Here is a 20,484-nt window from a genome sequence, read left to right as displayed (position 1 = left end):
TTAATTCTTTGTGTAGTAATCTTTGACAAGACAAGACAAGACAAGACAAGATTTTTATTAGGTCAAAGACCAATACAATATAAATATACTGAATATGCTGTGCACATGGCGAGGTACGTATATAGAGAGCAAACATATTGTTATTATCATTATTGCCCAATAGTGAGGATATGTGTGAACGATTTACAAAATTCAATTTTGTTTCTTTCATTTAAGATATAATAAATACACTTTGCAGCTTTCAATATTTCAGAACTGTTTTCACATTTTAACAATTTGATAAACTGAAACATACTTATATTTTCCAATAAAGTATTACTTAAATGCTGTTAACGTATTTCTCGATATTTTGGACAAATCAAGAGTACGTGGTACTCATCTTCTATTTCGTTAGTACAAAAGGGACATAAGCTATCAGCAAGTGGGATTTTAGGCACACTCCATCTTCCTTTTTCAAGGGCGGTGGGGTAGTCTAGTGGTTAAAGCGTTGGCTCGTCACGCCGAAGACCCGGGTTCGAATCCCCACATGGGTACAATGAGTGAAGCCCATTTCTGGTGTCCCCCCGCCGTGATATTGCTGGAATATTGCTAAAAGCGGCGTAAAACCAAACTCAGTCAGTCAGTCCTTTTTCAATCATAAGCATATGTGAACTGAGTCGGAAACGTGTAAACGCAATTCGGTACTTCTTAACATCAATATTAGTTAAATATTTCTCGATGCACAGAGTTTCCTTAATATGAATATACAATCTAGTTTCACTCAGAGTTGATAACTGATGTTTCCACATTTGAGAATAAATGTCCTTAGCCCTTTGTGTAAATTCTCTCACAAAATCACAACTTTCAGGAACATATTGGGCAACCCAAATATAACCAAAACCAAACCCGAAGAACGTATCTCTCAATGAACTTGACCAATTTTCAACATCAGGGTTCTCATTTGAACTATTCAATAATGAATTGTATATCAAAACTATATATCTATCTGGTTTACTTCTCAAAATCTTAAGCCAATATTTGATAATCCTGACAAGACGACTAACTTTCAAAGGGAATGTACCCAATTCTCCATATAAGAAAGTTGATGGAGTTGACATATAATATATGTTTCATAAATTTCAAGTGTACCCTTTCGATAGCATTAGCTTCCATAAAGCCCCAAACTTCGCAACCATATGAGAGAATAGGAAAAACAACTGATTGGAATAACTGATACTGAATATCTGGAGTAATGTACGCATTATCATTGAATATATTGTACAATGAACCAAGTGCCTTCAAACCTTGTTCTGATAGGATTTTCTGAGCTTGTGAAAAACTGCCACCTGTTGAAAATACTAAACCAAGATATTTAAAACTATTGATTACCTCAAGAGGTGAACCATTATAGGACCACTTTTCAGCTATGCCTTGTCTACCTCCTTTACGAAAAATAAAAACCTTTGTTATTTCAGTATTTATGGTCAAGCCCCCATTTCGTAAACATCATATCCAAACCGTCTTGTAAACCTTTAACACTATTGCTAAAGAGCACCATATCATCCGCAAATAACAACAGAAGTAAAGGTACATGAGAAATAACAACTCCCAAGTCATCAATAGAAGAATGTTCTTCTACTATATCATTAATAAATAATGAAAACAAAATCGGCGACAGATTTTCTCCTTGCCTGACACCAATAGACGACATGAAAAAGTTTGAATGAATATTACTGACAACACAGGGTAGATAATTATAACCCATTTGGAAATTACATGTACATCAGAGAACGAGCGTTGAACGGTAGTGCTGTGACCTATAAACACCTTTTTGACCTCGGGCATAGTGTTATCAGACATTTAATCATCTATATTACCCCCATGACGGGAAATTACGTGATAGCAATGAAGATAACAATGACAAACTCTAAAGCTGATTCTGTTTTAGGTCAAAGGATGTAAACAGCAAAATCTAATTTTCATCATACACAAACACACTCAGGCGAATTAAATCGCTAAACACTCGGTGCCAAAAGCAGAATTACATTAGTAATCGCTACGCCGTTTCCACGTTTCCACTGAATCGTCAGCGCAGCATACACCGAAAACCAGGCTTGCTAACAGTATCACAAACTCATCGAACGGGTTATCGCTGCGAGGAGCTTGTGGCGCAAAGTCAATGTCAGTTGAGCCAGTTTTGTAAATACGCGTCATTATGTCTTTGGAAACAAAAATATTCTGCTTAAATGCCGTTGAATATTGAACAAAATTACAATTGAACTAATTAAGCATTAGTGAATTTCTATGCGTTATTTTGTTATTGAAGTCACATGACCTGTTTCTGTTCTAATTATAACATCAGAGTTGTCAACATGGAGGTCGGTGGAGAACTGAAAAGCGCGCTGACTTCAAAACCGGCTGTATATGTTATTGGTGGGACAGCTACGATTGCTGCAGCATATGGTCTTTATAAACTATGGCTTTATATGCGCGAAGAAGATGAATATTTTGAGAATTTGCACTCGAGTGTGAGTACATATTGACACAAAATGATGTTGACGGTTGCAGATCTGTCAGATTGCATAGCAACCATAACAAGAAGCAATATCATAGGCCCATATTAAGAGATGAAGTTGGCTGTATGTCCCATTTAGTGACGTTTGTCGACGATAAATAATTTGACAAAGGTTTAGGCTCAACTCACATCGTGTCATGTACAGTGGGCGAGGGAAATAACTACTAGAACCCTTTGAATTGAATCAGATACGTTCCATACAGCTCGAATATTGATTCAAACTCTAAGACATTGACTGATTGATACTCACCCAAAATGCTCTTAAGATATTTCTTTTATATTTGTGACAGGCATATAATTTTCTGTCGAAAGTTTGGAAGTAAGAGATAACACCAAAATCACCTTTGACCACATTTTTTTGTTATAAATTAGAGACATTACCTTGTATGTAGCCTACCAGTAAAGAGGATAAATAGTTAGCTGTATATCTTTAAGTCTCCATAAATCTTTCAGTACTCAACAACCATGTTCAGGCTCCTGCAGTGGTACCAAAGAAGTATGGGAAGTTATGCAGTATGATCAGTGTATCATGATTACTTGTCAAACATTATGTCCTTTCACACTTCTTATATTTCCTGTTGAAGAACAGATATCAATTTGTCTGGGTAAGATTGGACAATCGGAATCCATAAAGCTGGGGACCAGCAAGGTACCTTCTTAATCATGTTTGAGGAGGACATCTTAAGGGGTGAAAATGCATCAAAGTATTGTCTAGATATTTGTATGAAAGATACCATCCAGATTTTGCTGTATCATGGAGTAACTTTTATACATTATTAATTATAGATCTACAACAAGTAGTATTTTTAGATTCAGATATTAGGAATATACAGACTCAGATTATTGACACACTTCACAAATATGTTCCATACATTGCTCCAGATAACCTTTTGAGCCACTGAGTATGTAACCAAAACATGTCACCATTCACGTTTGTAATTGATAGTTTTCTTTATGTGTTCAACATGTTTTTGCTCTTTGGGTCCTGTCTGTTGGAGTTTGTAAAGCAATGAGTAGACTTGTTTGAAAATAATTCTATTCTGTACTGTTTTGATTAAATTCTAATTAGAATGTGTATGTGTGGTGCCCAAGGTGAGTCACATATAGGCTCATGACAGATATATGATTACTTCAGTAAGTGAGATGTCACACTTGTATGCACTATTCCTTGGCAAAGACCTCATGTGTATTTGATATCCTAGAGAAAATGTCAGCAAAGATGTGTTTGTGAGGTAAAGAGATAATGGATATATTTGTGCAAGGAACTCAACATCAGATTTAATCAAGGGATCTCAATGCTTGGTGCTAAGATGGTAATAAGGAAATATGGCAGAACTGAATATGCTGTATCTCCTATATGCCTGAAAATTAATTCACAGCTTGAATGAAAATGAACTTTAATGTCAACATTTATACAGGAAGTGTGAGTACTTGTCACACAAAGGTGTTTTTTCAGTCAGAGTTGTATCATGAAGTAATAATTTATACAAAAATTCTTTATAACTTATTACTACTACAAGCGATATATTTGGATTCAGATATTAGGAAAATGTGAATATAGAATATAAGTTATACAATGATCCGTAATAGCTTAGAAAAAGACAACTGTCTAAAGTAATTACAACTCATCTTAGAGACATACTATTCAAAAAGGTATAAGTTACGACTACATAGTTAAAAGATGTTTCTAGATAAATCATAGACTTAGGTAATAAGGACTTTCTTTTAGACACACTTTTCAGTAAGACAAAAGCTGTGTTTGTTTAGTAGCACTGTTTAATAATATTAGAATAACATCATCCAGAAACTTCAATTTAGGCTCATTAAGATTTAGCCCAATGTAGGTGTGCCTATTGTAATACCATAATCATCCAAGCATCCAGTATATGTGTCAACAAGATTAGTGCCAGTTCAGTTAGGATTAACTAAAAAAACTAAAAAACTACCATAAATCTAAAACTATTGACAGGGCAATAACCAAATTACAAACAGGTCACACAAAATTAAATTCCCATCAATATAAAATAAAAGAAACACCAAAGAGACAAATGCACACACTGCAACAAAACAGAAATGTCTGCACATGTCCTACACTGTGTACACTACCAACAACACAGAATGGTGCTCCAGAGTTCACTGGACAAGAAAAGAAATATAGACCAAACCATCCCGAAATTCAAAATTCATACAATTTTAGTTATGCAACACTAACACCCCTTCAGGTTGGCATATCTTTCGGTTAAATCACCCCTCTTTCTTTCAAATTCTAAATGGCTTGGCAGGCCTGTGTACGAAATACACATTATGTCGGATTGCGCATGTTAAATCTCAATATCATCATCAATCATCATCATCAAAATGTTAGGCAGTAGGGTTTAAACTCCCCAGCGCCAGTTAGCTCTAGTCCTCAGCCCAGAGGATTGTACCGACTCTGTATGGCCAGCCCATGATATTTTGTTCTTGTAAATTATAATTGTAATTAGCTTCTTATGACTTTGGAATCTTTACGGAGCTAATTTCCCACTTCCCCACAATGACCAGCCATTTAGAATGGGTTTCTCCAGAAACAACACTGGTAACAAACACAAGGCGACCATAATGCTGAAGTCTTTGTAAGCAATAATTAAGATATACAATTGTTCTGGATTCTATTTATGATTGTGAGGAAAATCAAAGTGATGCTTGTTAATAAATTACTTTAGATAGCCATTGGCATGAATTTCCATGTTAGTTTTTTTTTTGTTTTAAATTTGTTTTCTTCTTGTCTGAGGCTAGGAAATCTCTTGGGAATTCGAAATAACACCCCATGCTTTCTGCAACCCATATGCTTCCCCTGTCATAGCGTTTTTCTGTAAACATGAAACAATCTTAAAGCTTGTCTTTGTAGGTTATGATATTGTTAGTTTGAAACTTATCCTATCTCACGGTATGCACCTCTCTTCTTCTTCTACGACCATGTGTGGAAACGTGCTGTAGGCTAAGTTGAATCAAAGCTTTCTGGCCTCTACCCCCTGACCTCTGCCCCCACTCCGATAGCACGACCTGTCAATCATCTCATAAGCATGCCGGTTGCTCAGATGATCACGTAACGCTCTGTGCCTGTCATTCTCTTTCTTGTCGCTACACCGAGTGGACGTGTGTTGTTCTCTCAGTTAGACATTATTTGATTGTCAGTGGGAGTAGTTATCAGCTCAAGCCCCAACGTACAGAGGCCATCTCCTACTTCGGCCGATACAGCGATTTCTACGCCCATATCTCGAGGCCAAAGGAATTAAGTCGCCTTCCAGAACCGCTTTGTCCAGTCCTTCAGTGGTGGCTCAACGAACTGAATGTCTGCGCTGGAGTTTCTATGGTACCCCTAGTGCTTTTGCAACCCAAGATTCTTCGTCAGTTACAAGACCTTTTTCTGTTGACATCAGCTCAAGTTGTGACTCTGAGGGGAAAGCTTTCAACTACGGCCTCTCTAATATTTTCTGTGTCCGCACATCAGGATCGGCGACCCTCACGCTTTGATCTTTCTTTCTCCAGTGCTCCATCCCCATCTCCAGTGGTGTTTGGATGTGTTGAATGTTTGCAGCGAAGTCTCTTTAAGGCCGTTTGCTCCAGTACATCACCTGTACGTAGACGCCTCTCTACACGGGTGGGGAGCTCACTTTCTCGATCAGCAGGTGGCAGGGATGTGGTCTCCCGCAGACCGCGCATGTCACATCAATAGTCGTGTGGCACATCAATCAAATGGGATCCACGGGATCTCCTCAGCTTCTTCAGTGGACACAACAGTTTTCCCACTTAGTGGACTCTCTCAACATCACGGTCCAGGCCAATCACATCCCAGGGGTGAAGTACGCCATTGCAGATTCTTTGTCCCGTCTGGTTCGACCATACCCGATGGAGTGGAAACTGCATCTGCAGGTGTTCCAGACTTTGTGCCTTCCGATGTCTAACCCGACAGTGGATCTGTTTGCTACCCGCTTCCATCACCAGCTTCCAATATTAGTGTCCCTGATCCCGGATCCTTTGGCCTGGGAACATGACGCTCTAGCCATCCCCTGACCAATTTTCCAGTACCACTTCCCGATCACGCCGATCTTTTGGTTCATCTTCACCTTTTCAGCTGCATTGGTCTCCGCCACACTTAACCACTTCCCCGATCACGCCTGGTGCATCTTCACATGAATCGCTAACTGCAAGGGATATCTTCAAGCGGTGCATTTACATGAATCGCTAACTGGGATATTCCAAGCGAAGTCGCTACCACGGCGTACCGAACTTCTACCAGGCCACTCTGTGATGACTATGGAAGAATTTTGAAGCGTACTGCAAGACGATGGGTATTATAACTCCCACTACAGCATCGCCGCAGATGGTCGCGGAGTACCTCCAGCATCCTAGAACTTCCAAGGAATTGAAGGGTTCTACCTTGTCTACATACCTGGCCATGCGTAACACAGTTATTGCGCCGGCTACGGGTGCGAAGGTGTCAAGTGTCCCTGAGCTCCAGTCTCTCCTCAGATCTTACAAAGTTGCTGATCAATCTCGGACCTTTCCGTGGTTCTTAATCATCTCACATCAGAGGAGTATGAACCTCTGGCAGAGAAGGATTTCAAGCATGTCACGTTTAAGACTTTTTTGCTCCTGGCTCTTGCGACTGCTGCCTGCATCTCCGAGCTTCACGCACTGGATGTCACCCGGTCCAAAGTCCTCCCTGGTTTGAGGTGGGATCTCATCACTGAAACCAGTTGCCTGGACAGCCGGACAGACTATTCGCCTTCCTGCCGCTGTCTACTATTCTGGGCCCTGACGACACCGAGGATCTCTCCCTATGTCCTGTCCGGACTTTATGGGTCTATTAGCTGCCTCCAAGCTCCGTCGTAGGTTACGCAAGAGACTGTTTATTTCTCTGTCGCCTGCCTCATCTACAGAAGTCTCTCGTACCACACTGGCATTCTGGATGCGATCTACCATCCTTCATGTCTACGCCTATGCTGACCTTCCTCCTCCTACTTCAGCCAACCCTCATGAGACAAGAGCCTTGACCTCTACGATGGCGCTACATAGAACTGTTCCCTTCACGGCATCATGGAGGGTTGTTTTTGGAGATTGGACACGGTCTTCGTCTCACCCTACCTCCCGGATCTGTCTGTCACTGACGTGGAAGGTCTTCACCGACTAGATCCATTGGTTCTGGCGCAGCAGTTGTCGTCGGCTCACAAACGCAGATAAGATGCAGTTCCTATCTTCGTGTAGGTCTTGCATTATTTATATCATGAAAGATATTGGTCCTATCTTTCTTATTGGTATGGATTATATTTGGGCATAGACCACCTCACCTAGGGAACTAGGGCGTGTTTGCACTATCATACCCATGACTCGATAGACTGAGAGGCCAGTCTTTGTGCTACACGCAGAGGTGGTTGACACTCCGCTTACTGACCTCTACTCTCTGAGCAATTACGTCAGTGTAGTGTTGATTTCCGATTACCTGCTTGGTTTTCAAGGTGTTCCGCTCCTAAGTCCTTTCTCAACTTTGGTACGTTAGGGAGATTGGTACCGAACGTTAAACGAGTTGAGCAACCGGGCTATTCCCTCTTTCACCTCCTTTCAGCGTGTGTCTGTGGGGGATAGTTTCGAAGCAGGGACTGTCCAGATTAAGGTCTTCGACTTTAATTCGCTGGGGTCACTTGATAAATTGTGGGGAGGCGAGCTCTACCGGTACTTGCCAAACTGTGTCCTTTTGCTTGTCAAAAGTTGCGGGTGAAAACCACATTAATTCGGGACCGCCCACTCCCTAGAGTTTTTGTGCTGTGTAAGCTAAGGGGTTATGCGAAGCAACCCATCACAAGTTCGGAGTTAGCATATCGGGAGTTGGTAGCAGCTTTCTCCTGGCCTCCTTGTGTTATGCGACCTCACGGTTGTAGAGTTGACACAGGGTAATCTGCGGCCTACCTGCCAACCGTGGGATAATGCATACCGTGAGATAGGATAAGTTTAAAATTTGGAAATTTTAACTATAAATTGTATATTTATATACTTATCCTATCTCACGCAATGGATATACACCCGACCTGCCCCACATCACAGATTACTGGAAGCTCCAAGACGAGAATGACAGGCACAGAGCGTTACGTGATCATCTGAGCAACCGGCATGCTTATGAGATGATTGACAGGTCGTGCTATCGGAGTGGGGGCAGAGGTCAGGGGGGTAGAGGCCAGAATGCTTTGATTCAACTTAGCCTACAGCACGTTTCCACACATGGTCGTAGAAGAAGAAGAGAGGTGCATATTGTGAGATAGGATAAGTATATAAATATACAATTTATAGTTAAAATTTCCAATTTTATCAATTCTTCTGAAGACAGTTAGGAGATAAACATCATGTGTTGGCCAATTTCCGGGTGTTATTGAGTATTTGAAGCACAGGAATTCATTTGGAGCCGACGCCGTTAGCCGGAGGTTTCAAATGAAATATTCCTGTGCTTCAAATACTCAATAACACCCGGAAATTGGCCAACACATGATGTTTCTCGACATTGTAAACACAAAAGAAAATCAAAAGGCCCACATGGGTTTTACTGTCTGCACTCATTGACATTGAGTACAGGTACAGCAGTGAAGTGTCATCAGCTGACCGTTTCAGCTGGTTCCCATGGTAGCATCTGGAACTGCTCATTTGTGACGTCATTCTGACTTTACGTCACAATTTGATTTGAATGACGTCACCACTGCTGACGACACAACAATAAAATGGTCTGTGCGGTATTTGTACGTGTCAATACACAGTGAATAGTCTTGCAATTTCCGGGAATCGAATACCATTCGATCATGTTTTTCAACCAATCAGATTAATAAACATGGTGACTTTTGGTTTACAATATGGTTTGAACAATCTGTTTCTGTATTCAGAAAGACCAAAGTGAGCGCCGAGTGTTGATCATTGGCCTTGATGGAGCAGGCAAAACCCGCTTTGCTCGTTGTTTTTGCAAGGGCCGACGGCGCCTCAGTACAACAGAAGAGACCACGATTGGCTTCTATGTGAACTCTGTGATGCTGGGATCCATCTACCTCAACATGTGGGATGGTAAGATGACAGTGTCATTCACCTTCTGTATTTGACTGCACGCAAGGATCCAAATCTCTAATCAGAAAGGTGGCATGTGATGGCACAGTTTGGGTCATGAAACACCTAGACCTATGCTTATTTATCACCTTCAGTCTATCCACAATTGTTGAATTTGTCATAATAGCCTTGATACACATGCATGGATTTATCCAGGATTGATATTAAGTCCCCTTGGCATACATACATACTTGGACACAATCAATACTTTGTTTGGAAATGGGATGTTTTTATTTCTTATTTTTCTAAATTCAGAGGCATTTTAGCATTGAAATTTAACATTTCATTCAAGGCAGTAATGCTAAACTAAACAATTGTCCTTTTCCTCTACATTTGTATGTATATCCCAGTGACAAATTATTCACCTTACAAAGTCAATAAATTGACGGCATGAATTGAGAAATGTACATTCTATGTAGGGAATGTTTACTCACATTTGCTATAGACTTGAGGCTAAATGTCAGTCTCTAAGCTCAGGGCTCCAGATAATGTTTCATGATCAGGAGTACGTACTCCTTATTTTTTCAATATAGGAGTACTGGAAAACAATAAGAGTACATTTAGAGTCCTGAATGGAATTTAATGGAGTATCAGTAATCTTGTGTTTCATTTCATATATGCACCACAACATTGCTACTCTTGTGTAAACAGGTCAATAAACAATAAAACAATACTTTTTCAGATAAATACATCTGTAAATGATTCTAAGACTGTACACCATTGCTGTGGTGCGTATCTGCTATGTTTTCTAAATTATTTCCTACTGTATCGTGCTTGTTTTATATCTGTACATACGCCGATACGGGCCTTATCTGGAGCCCTCAATCTTGTCCATATAACTCCCTGACATGTTTATAAATATAATTTTCCAGACTTACAGTAACCTTCATTGCACTTTGTCATATGTGCTTGTTTTGTTGTCTCTCACCAATATATCTGTAGATCTTCATACTAGTGCACTTCAAGCATATGAGGGGCGGTGGGGTAGCCTAGTGGTTAAAGCATCCGCTTGCCACGCAGAAGACCCGGGTTCGAATCCCCACATGGGTACAATGTGTGAAGCCCATTTCTGGTGTCCCCAGCCGCGATGTTGCTGGAATATTGCTAAAAGCGGCGTAAAACCAAACTCAGTCAGTCAGGCAGTCAAGCATATGTATTGAACGAGAAGATGTCATAGCAGGAGACAAAAAACAAGTTACGAACAATGATTTGTTTGAGTGGTATTCTAGAAGTTAGTGGTATAGAGATGACAAGACTTTATGGATGATCAACTTCTCTATTTTGACAATTGGGTGACGTTTCGGTATAGATTCTTACACCATTTTGAAGCATATGAAAACGGTATAAGAATCTATACTCTCCTACCATGATATCTTCTCATTCAATACTTCAGGTCTAAATGCTCTAGGATGGTGTTCTCTATTTAATACATACCCTTTCATGACGCACATTTTTAATCTAACTTTAATGACAACTGAAACTTCTGCATTGAGCTTACTGTGACCTTACTTCTCGCAGGGGACGTATGAGACATGTATATGTGAGATTTCAATTCCTCCACCTGATGTAATGAATCAATAGTGTTGACAGAAAAAGTAGGTCCTTCAGCAGTGAAATACGGAATCGGAGTGCAATGAGGATTCACCTGAGCTAGGTGCAAGAGATGTCACGATACATAAGTTTCATGAATCGATAAGTATCACGATACCCATGTCACGATTCGATACGCATCACGATACCTATTTTCGTGGCATTATTGTGTAAATTTAGTTACATTTTGAACATTAATATTTCATATTTTATATTGTCCATGAAAAGATCTACATTTTTGATTCTCAGAGATTAAAACGTTCTAATTTCCCATCTTTGTGCATGAAAAATAATCATTTATAACTCTCATAACGTCCAAAAACATGATACCATTGCAAAATGTAAACGATGCATAAACATATTTAAACCGATACTTTCAAAACTAAATATCGATACAGTTTGAATGTATCGATAATTGGATCGTCTTAGAAAAAGTATTGACGTATCAATGTATCATGGCATCCCTACTAGGCGCTTTGATGTTTGTATTCCTATCCTGATAAATTGGTATGTGATAAATTATATATCTGAAAACTTGATCGCATAAGTAATACTGTAATGGACAATATAACCTGGGTCTGAAATATTACCAGACATATGATATTTGTGGGTGACAAGTTTCATGAGCTGTAAATATGTGCAATAGACTTGTAGCCATCCTACAGCTGCTGAGTTAAGAGTAAGAGGGTGTTTGTACCTATGTCTTTGTCTGAAGTGCTGACCACTTTCACAACAGTGGCACTCCAACATATGGATGGATGATTTTGTTGCAATTCAAATCAAATATGTCACCTTGAATACAATTATTAATGTATTATGAAACATAAGTGCATACAGTTAGAAACAACCATTCATTCTAGCTCAGGTTCATGGTTCATTTTATGGTTCAGACTCAGTATCTTTCTTATTTATGTACACAGCATTGGTTAAAAAGTCGTACAGCAAAACACAGCGGGAATATTACTGAATAAACTGGTCTGGAAAAGATACAAAATAAGATTGCTTTGTACTATGGACTTTGTCCCAGATGTATAATCTTTGTTATTGATGTAATTAATCCCACTTTGACCGAGTGATGATTTCACATTACACAGCTGCCACATGGTAATTAGCATGTCACATCACCAGATTCTTTTTCTTGTTTGTAAACGGATGCACTTATTCTGAAATTCTGACTGGCCTAATTCAAGCCTTTTTTTCGTTCTTTACATCTACGTTTATCACATATTAGGACATGTTCTCAGTGAGAGGTAAACATTTCATGACATTTATCTAAAGACTTGTCAAAAGTGAAGTGTCAACTTGACAAAAATGAAGCAGGTGAAAATACTGAAAGGATATTGAAAGATGTGATGATTCAGATGGGATGGATATGTTGCTGACCTGTGGCAGATGTACATGGTTGCTCTGGGTAGAAGAGTGGTGATTAAAAGACAACTCTCAGGAAATGTCTTTTGTTATATCTGAAATTAATGCATGATAACATTTATAGATACTGCAGACTTGGTTGTATTAAAACTGAGTGAGACATGCTATGCTGGGAATTCTCATGTTGCAGTGGGAGGTTCGGATATGTGCCGGACCTACTGGAAGGAGTTCTTGCTAGACTTGGATGCCATCTGTTATGTTGTGGACTCATCAGATGCAGCCCGCCTGGATGAGTCAAGACGGGAGCTCCACGCTTTCCTCATCCAGAAGGGAACAGAGAACATCCCTCTCATTATTGTGGCCACCAAACAGGTAGAGCGTCCTCCTGCACTTGGTGGGAACACTTCCCTCTGTGGTCTCCATGACTGGTGCCTGATGCAGGGTGATACTGATGGAAATAAATAAGGGAAAACATTGCATGAACTAGTGCATATGGTTTCATTTGCTGATGTATCAATTCAAATGCTTCTTGTCAACATCGTGGCGTCGGGGTAGACTAGAGGTTAAAGCGTGGGCTCATCATGTCAAAGGCCTGAGTTCGATTTGCCACATGGGTACAATGTGTGAAGCCCATTTCTGGTGTATTGCTGGAATATTGCTAAAAGCCTTGCATAACCATACTCACTCACTCACTCTTATCAACATCAGTCACAAGGTGTGATATGTTGTCTGATGTTTTTGATATATTGCTAAACTCTTATGCCAAATACCATATATGCCATCTTTCCATCGTAACAAATGGGATGACATTACTTTGAAATTAAACTTCTGACATCTGTTTAGAAATACATTAAAGACTTTCATGAAATCACGTGTCATCAGCCCAAGATTATGTTCTATATTTTCATGTGTTCTTGCTTATTATAATGTGTAGTCTCTTTAAAAGACCCCATGAACATTTATTAAATAAAATATTCACTCCTATTTGACTGTTCGTTTTGCAGGATAAGCCATTGGCAATGAAACCAGACTTGGTGTACAGCTATATGCAGCTGGACAACTTTGCCAAGACCCGTCCAATCCACCTTGTCTCAGTCCAAGCACCAGACCATGGACAACGCAAGGGTTTTATGGAAACATATCGCATCTTTGAGAGTCTCCAGAAGAGGCGGAGACACAAGTCTGCTTGATTGTTGAGTCTTCACAATAGAACATGTACAGTTCTCTAGTGTTCCTGACACCATGTACAATCTATCTGCTGTTGTCTTGTTGCCATGGTGATGTTATTTACTATGTTTAGTATACATTTACATTTGTGTCCTGTTCATCTTTATTAGAAGTTTTTGTGATGGTCATAATACTTCACTTTTTAGAAAATATTTACAAAAATATTTAAGAATCCTTTTATGTGAATAGTTTTCAATATAGGTTTGCTGCCATTTTTGTGCACCGCACCAAGCCACTTCAATGTATTTTGCATTTAATCATCTCAATACATATCATGTTTTTACATATGTTATCTACATATTGGTTGTGATATGACCCTGGGCTGTTGACATGTTTACACATGCAGCCAGGTAAAAACTTCTAATGAATTATTAAAAATACTGTAATCTACATGCAGTATATATTGTAACAATATGTTTACCTTTATTTCAAGGTGATGTGCTATACTATAGATTATTATTTACTGTTTTCGTTTTGTTGCTTGTCTTTTATTGCCAGGCTCTTGTTGAAATATGCACTTTTTTCAGCACAAACATTCTAATTTATAGATCAGTATTGTTTTGAATTTGTCAAACCTGTCTACAGTTGACTGTAAATTGTAATAAAACCAAGGAATAGGTTGGATGCAAGGATGCGGACATCCACTTTTGATTGTTTTTACATTTTCACAAATTGTAAACAACTAAGAATACTGTGAAACACAAACTTATATGACCAGTGAACTTGGATTGCCAAATCACAATTTGCTCATAGTCCAGGCCCCTCCCTACATGCATTAGAAGAGGGAATCAATGTGATCCAGGACCCTCCCTAAATGTACTGAAAGAGGGGGTCTCTGCATGTTCCAGACATCCTCTATAAACGGTGGAAGGGGCCTCAACGTCGTCCAGGACCCCTTTTCACAAAGTGATTGTAACTCTACAAATGTTGTGAAGTGTGTGTTAAAATATGTGACAGTTGTAGAGTTAAGATCACTTTGAGGAACAGGGTCCTGGTACCTTCCTCTATGCAGTGGAAGAGTGGATGAACATGGTCATATCCCTCTCTGTGTGCGAATGGAGGAGGGGATCTACATGTTCCAGGTCCCTCCCTCTGGGCAGTGGAGGCGGGGATCTATATGGTCCAGGTCTCTCCCTCTATGCAGTGGAGGAGGGGATCTACATGGTCCAGGTCCCTCCCTCTGGGCAGTGGAGATGGGGTCTATATGGTCCAGGTCTCTCCATCTATACAGTAGAGGAAGGGATCTACATGGTCCAGGTCCCGTCCCACTGGGCAGTGGAGGCAGGGATCTATATGGTCCAGGTCTCTCCCTCTATACAGTAGAGGAGGGGATCTACATGGTCCAGGTCTCTCCCTCTGGGCAGTGGAGATGGGGTCTATATGGTCCAGGTCTCTCCATCTATACAGTAGAGGAAGGGATCTACATGGTCCAGGTCCCGTCCCACTGGGCAGTGGAGGCAGGGATCTATATGGTCCAGGTCTCTCCATCTATACAGTAGAGGCAGGGATCTATATGGTCCAGGTCTCTCCATCTATACAGTTTAGGAGGGGATCTACATGGTCCAGGTCCCTCCCTCTGGGCAGTAGAGGTGGGGATCTATATGGTCCAGGTCTCTCCATCTATACAGTAGAGGCGGGGATCTATATGGTCCAGGTCTCTCCATCTATACAGTGGAGGAGGTGATCTACATTTTCCAGGTACCTCCCTCTGTGCAGTGGAGGCGGGATCCAACATAAATTGGACAGTTTTACAACAATCTTATCCCAGTAGGTCATATAAACTGTAATGACAGTGTATTCTGCCATGATCAGACAAAAAGAAGTAAGACTTTTCTTTGTTGAAGAAAAAATATTGCTGTGTTTAATGTGAAGGAATCATACCAGCATCATCAATCACAATGAAACATTACTATCTGGTCACATTCCTAATTTAAAAAGCAATCTCTACAATGTAGAGGAAGCATGGTCAATGAAAGAAAGTCAATGATCAGACAATCATCATATACTGGTTTTACTGACCTCCTCTATGGTCTACTGAACAAAGTGTGTGTGTGGAGAGGGGTAGGTTAGTGCTTCCATCACCAGCCTCGTCAAATCAAAAACGTTAAAATATGATACACATGAACATATGTCGACATACAAATATAATAATCTTGAACACGACATTTAACCCTTTTTCACCCCACCAGCAGCACTGATTGTGATTCTTATCAGGACATTGCTAGACTTTGTCTATATTGTGACAGTGTTTCATCCTGTATTGAAAGATCTTTGGGTATCATTGTGAAAGGTCTGTAAATTCACCGCTTAATGGGACTGAGTGAGTATGGTTTTACACCACTTTTAGCAATATTCCAGCAATATCGCTGTGGGGAATACCAGAAATGGGTTTCACGTGGGGAATTGATCCCGAGTCTTCAGCGTGATGAGTTGCTTTAACCATTAGGCTACTCCACCGCGACCGCCCCTCACTGCTTAATGGTTGTGGTTGGGTAGACCAGTGGTTAAATCTTTCGCTCATCATACCGAAGACCCGGGTTTGATTCCCCACATTGGTAGAATGTTGAAAGCCCATTTCTGGTGCCCTGATATTGCTAAAAGCATCGTGAAACCCAACTCACTTGCTCATGCTCACTCACTCATTCATCGCTTAATGAAAATTTGCCTCATTATTATTCTGCTATTGGTGTATTATAATTGTATGTTTGTTTCCTTGTCTGTTAAGCATGGTTTTACACACCATGACTAGTTTGTTTGAACATTTCTGTGACAGCATGTGCCAACTGACATTATCGAGAAACATTTTTTAATGCTCAAATGTATCAATAGACATAGTCTAAATGTCATCACAAGCATGTTGATATGTTGGAAATAAAGACATGTTAAAAAATTTCTGCATTTATGTCGTTTTCAAACAGGAATGTTAGGGCTGAACATCACATTTGTCATGAGTCTGCCAGCAATGAGGTATCTGACATTTGAGTGGGTTTGGTTCACTGTGGCTCTGATGTGGTTGAACAACATTTCATGGAGCAAACCCAGAAGTGAAGCAGGTCTTGGATGTTAACTACTTCTTTGTAAAGAAGCAAGCAATCTTTCTACCAGTGGTGTTAGTAAGACCACCTGTCACCTGGGGGCATAGGTGAGTCCATGATTACACAATGCCATGTAGAAAGTAATCAAATGTAACATGTTATATTTGGGATTACACTTTCTTAATAAAGTACAGATTCTAGTACTTTTGTTGGGTAGAGTACCATCTGGAATTCGAACCCACACCCTCAGAGTCAGGCACCTAATCACCTCCCCCTATCATCCATTGGTAACTTGTCTTGGACAACATGGGTTGCTTCTCCAACAACCAGTCACTGGCTTTTCTCAGGAAATCTGTGTTCTCATTATCAATAACTAACTAATAATCTTACACAAATACCATGAACACACTGTTTATATGTTTAACATTTTATTGATAACATAATGCAGCATGTTACAAAGCCATTTAACCTATTTCTTGGTTATAAATACCATCCTCACTTCTCAAATTCAACCTCAATCAATCACACCATTACACGTTACAGATGGGTCAGGGAGAAGGCCAGTATTCCTTAGCCTATTTCCTTTAAATGTTTCTCATCTCAAGACAACAAGACCCTGAATTATCAGGTTAGTGTGGAGCATCATGATGTGAGATTAAAATATCATCCCCTTTTAACAATGTATATACATTAATGTATTGACTATCACAGCACTCATTTAAAAAAAACAAATACCATTCGGTCTGACTGAAGCATTCATCATTCCCTCTGTCAAGTATTAGTAAAGAGCCTTGTAAATACTATGTTAACTTGCATTAAGCTATCAATACATGTACTATCCTTTTGATTCTACTACAGGTAACACTGATTAGAGGTAGACGCAGAGGAAGACAAAACAGTCTGCGATAACTATCCAAAAACTTAGTACTCCTTTGTGATATATTTAATTAGATTTGAATACTAACTTCTGTACCTTCTCTCAAAATGTGAACTCATATCCATGCTGCAGAGAGAGGTAGAGCTTTCACATGAACAGTCTACCATGGAGACAGTTTATCTCAGCTATTGACTTGCTACTGTTACCATGGTAATATGTCAATACAAGGTAGTACTAAAACTGTATGGAAAACAGGCAGTGGTGAAGTTAATTGAATATTGATATCAAGAACACAAAACATGAGGCATCGTCAATATATCCAAATCACACATCTTGATTGTGGACAGTCACAGGCCTCAAAATACTATGTTGAGTTTGATCCACTTCAGTGTGAAGTAATTGTTAAATTTTGCAAGTTTTCATATATCTGAATCACACCTCTTTGTGATTAAGGACAGTAACAGGGCTTAAAATATATTGTTTTATTTCACATGCTTCAATGTGAAGTATGAAATAGGTGCCAGTATTTTTTGAAAAGATGCTGTGTCAAACAGATATTATTAGGTTATTATTTCCCTGAGCTGGACAGCATTATACACCTACAAAAATTGTTAAATGCTTACAGTCCAATCTCTATATGAAAACATGTTGTCTTATATATTCTCTAAATCATGGCATGTTTACAACACCATAAATATTGCTCATTTTTACAAGTTCCACCTTGGCAGCTCTATTCCATGTATATGTTGTAATCAGGAGTACTGCCTGTAAGTCTTAAAGCTTACACACAGAGACACAATGGTTACAGCCGCACACCTATACACTGAGAGCACTCTTTAATGTACATCAGTTTTCAGGCTTCTTCTTGGCCTTCAGGGTGCTGTAGAAGACTCCACCCAAGACGGCAAACAAAGTGAATCCTTGTGCACCAATCCTCATTCGCATCATGGTCTGTGATCTGCGCGTGTTTCCAGTCTTCATCTGCCACAGACCATATGACAGGGCAAAAGTTGTCATGGCAACACCTGAAAATATGTGCCTTCATAAAATATTTGTTCGGAACACTGCTGAACTTACCACACATACTGATTTGGGAGAAACATTAATTTGGACATAGTGTTTCACAACCCCAAAACACAATAACCAGAGAATGAAATGTACTGAAGCTCACTTCAATCACAGATATATATATAATATATTGAGGTGCTCAGCATTTTGTCATTGATTACACAATAACAATGTAATTTCATTTTTATTCTCTTAACATATTGTGATGCCCTTTTTTTTATGGACTTGTAGATCTAAAAGTATCTTGAGGAATTTTTCTTCAAAGGAAAGAATATTGTTTACTTCTTCTCCACAAAGAGTAATAAAATACACAACTGAACATACATATTGACTCCTTAATACCATGAACACAGTATGCAGTATCGTCTGGACGGGATATACATGCTTCCAAATGACTCAGTACTACTGGTTGAAAGTTGGAATGTGCAAAGAAAATTTGGTGTTACTGAGCTGTTTCATTGAAGCTGAGGAGAACTTGCTTTTAACCCAACATTTAAACCATTGCCCTCGCATAATTTTGCACCTCACAATATGCAATTATATGTATTACATGCTTGCATTAGTCTAGGATGATGACAAGTTTATAATACTAGCCAAAGGAGATATCATGCCGCAGTTTTAACATTGATAAAAATGATACATGGCTAAATCATGAGCTGGCCGGTAGTTGTTTTATCACATTTGTGACAAGCACCATCTTTGATGTCTTTTAGTGTCGTGCAGCTAGAGGATCAAATCACTGAGATTCCTCACTGGAGAGTCCAGTTCCATAAAAGGATCTTAACACTAAGACGTTTGTAATTCTTTTACATAGACTGACAGAAGTTGTCCTGCTAAGATTGCTTAGTGGAACAAGGCGATGTCTTATATTCCACCCTTAAACCAAGGCACTGAAGGTCATTTAAGCTCATACCCAGTGCCAATTTGTGCCCGATAAACTGGAGTCTTGCAGCTGTATATGCTGAGTAAACAATAGAGACAAACTTTATGGATTAGATCTACAACTTCTTATTTCGTGAGTGCGACGTTTCGATACCGATTCTTGTACCATACTCCATAGTCAAGCAGGGATAAGACTACACCGTTGCGAAAGGTTGCATATCTTGTAAATCTGTCGATAACATTTTCTCCCCTTCGTCATATCAGCTTCTAAATGCCATTGAAAGAAGTTACACTGTTGCCCAGTTGTGGACAAACTGTCAAGTTGGCTTGTCAGTAACACAAGCATTGCACAGATTACGTTATGCAACTGAACAAAGTGGCCGCATTTACCTATAGGAACAAATGGATTGTCCTTTGTTTTTCTGATAAACTTGTCCTTTAAACCCTCATCGTAGTAGCCAATATCATCTCTTGGAGGTGGTAAATATGCAAATTCTTGAGGTGGGGGTTTCTGTGCCGTATTTGACTCTGTAGAGGTCGCCATTTTAGAAGATAGAAAAGTGACACAGGAACAAATATCCGGAAATAATTCCGTTATGATTTCCCTAAGTTGGTATCTATCAGCTTACAATTAGAAGAGTGGAGTTTTTTTTTTTAAAGTGTAAAAATGGATTTAGAGTGAAAGAATCGCACTACAATATTTATACGAACAATTATTACATTGGTTTCCACCGATGTACTAATCTCACATTTTGGTAGCGTGA

General features: G+C 39.5%; 2 protein-coding genes across 14 annotated transcripts; one reads left to right on the top strand and one right to left on the bottom strand.

Annotated features, from left to right (window-relative positions):
- Nucleotides 1-2,348: 2,348 nt before the first annotated feature.
- LOC124274319 (ADP-ribosylation factor-like protein 3) lies at nucleotides 2,349-15,789 on the top strand. 13 transcript variants are annotated; one of them, XM_046709669.1, is made up of 7 exons: nucleotides 2,349-2,507; nucleotides 9,460-9,634; nucleotides 12,822-13,003; nucleotides 13,636-15,028; nucleotides 15,072-15,115; nucleotides 15,161-15,204; nucleotides 15,248-15,789. In XM_046709669.1, the coding sequence occupies exons 1-4, from the start codon at nucleotides 2,352-2,354 to the stop codon at nucleotides 13,819-13,821; spliced, it is 699 nt and encodes a 232-aa protein (XP_046565625.1). In that variant the 5' UTR covers nucleotides 2,349-2,351; the 3' UTR covers nucleotides 13,822-15,028; nucleotides 15,072-15,115; nucleotides 15,161-15,204; nucleotides 15,248-15,789. The 13 variants fall into 13 exon arrangements, with proteins under 13 accessions (XP_046565625.1, XP_046565626.1, XP_046565627.1 ...); XM_046709670.1 differs by lacking the exon at nucleotides 15,161-15,204 and having other exon boundaries at nucleotides 13,636-14,852; nucleotides 15,072-15,160; nucleotides 15,205-15,789; XM_046709671.1 differs by having other exon boundaries at nucleotides 13,636-14,852; nucleotides 15,072-15,204.
- Nucleotides 15,790-17,304: 1,515 nt separating this feature from the next.
- Nucleotides 17,305-20,323, bottom strand: LOC124274321 (HIG1 domain family member 2A, mitochondrial-like). The gene is made up of 2 exons (XM_046709674.1): nucleotides 20,111-20,323; nucleotides 17,305-18,795 (listed from the first exon to the last, which is right to left on the bottom strand). Exons 1-2 carry the CDS (start codon nucleotides 20,262-20,264, stop codon nucleotides 18,617-18,619), a joined length of 333 nt encoding a protein of 110 aa, XP_046565630.1. The 5' UTR covers nucleotides 20,265-20,323; the 3' UTR covers nucleotides 17,305-18,616.
- Nucleotides 20,324-20,484: the final 161 nt, after the last annotated feature.

This window comes from Haliotis rubra, unplaced genomic scaffold (genome assembly GCF_003918875.1).
Source record: "Haliotis rubra isolate DU_JTF1 unplaced genomic scaffold, ASM391887v1 Scf19, whole genome shotgun sequence".
In the NCBI taxonomy this organism is placed as follows: domain Eukaryota; kingdom Metazoa; phylum Mollusca; class Gastropoda; order Lepetellida; family Haliotidae; genus Haliotis; species Haliotis rubra.
The sequence above is the reverse complement of the archived record's forward strand: the minus strand, read 5'-3'. Positions and strand labels throughout refer to the sequence as shown.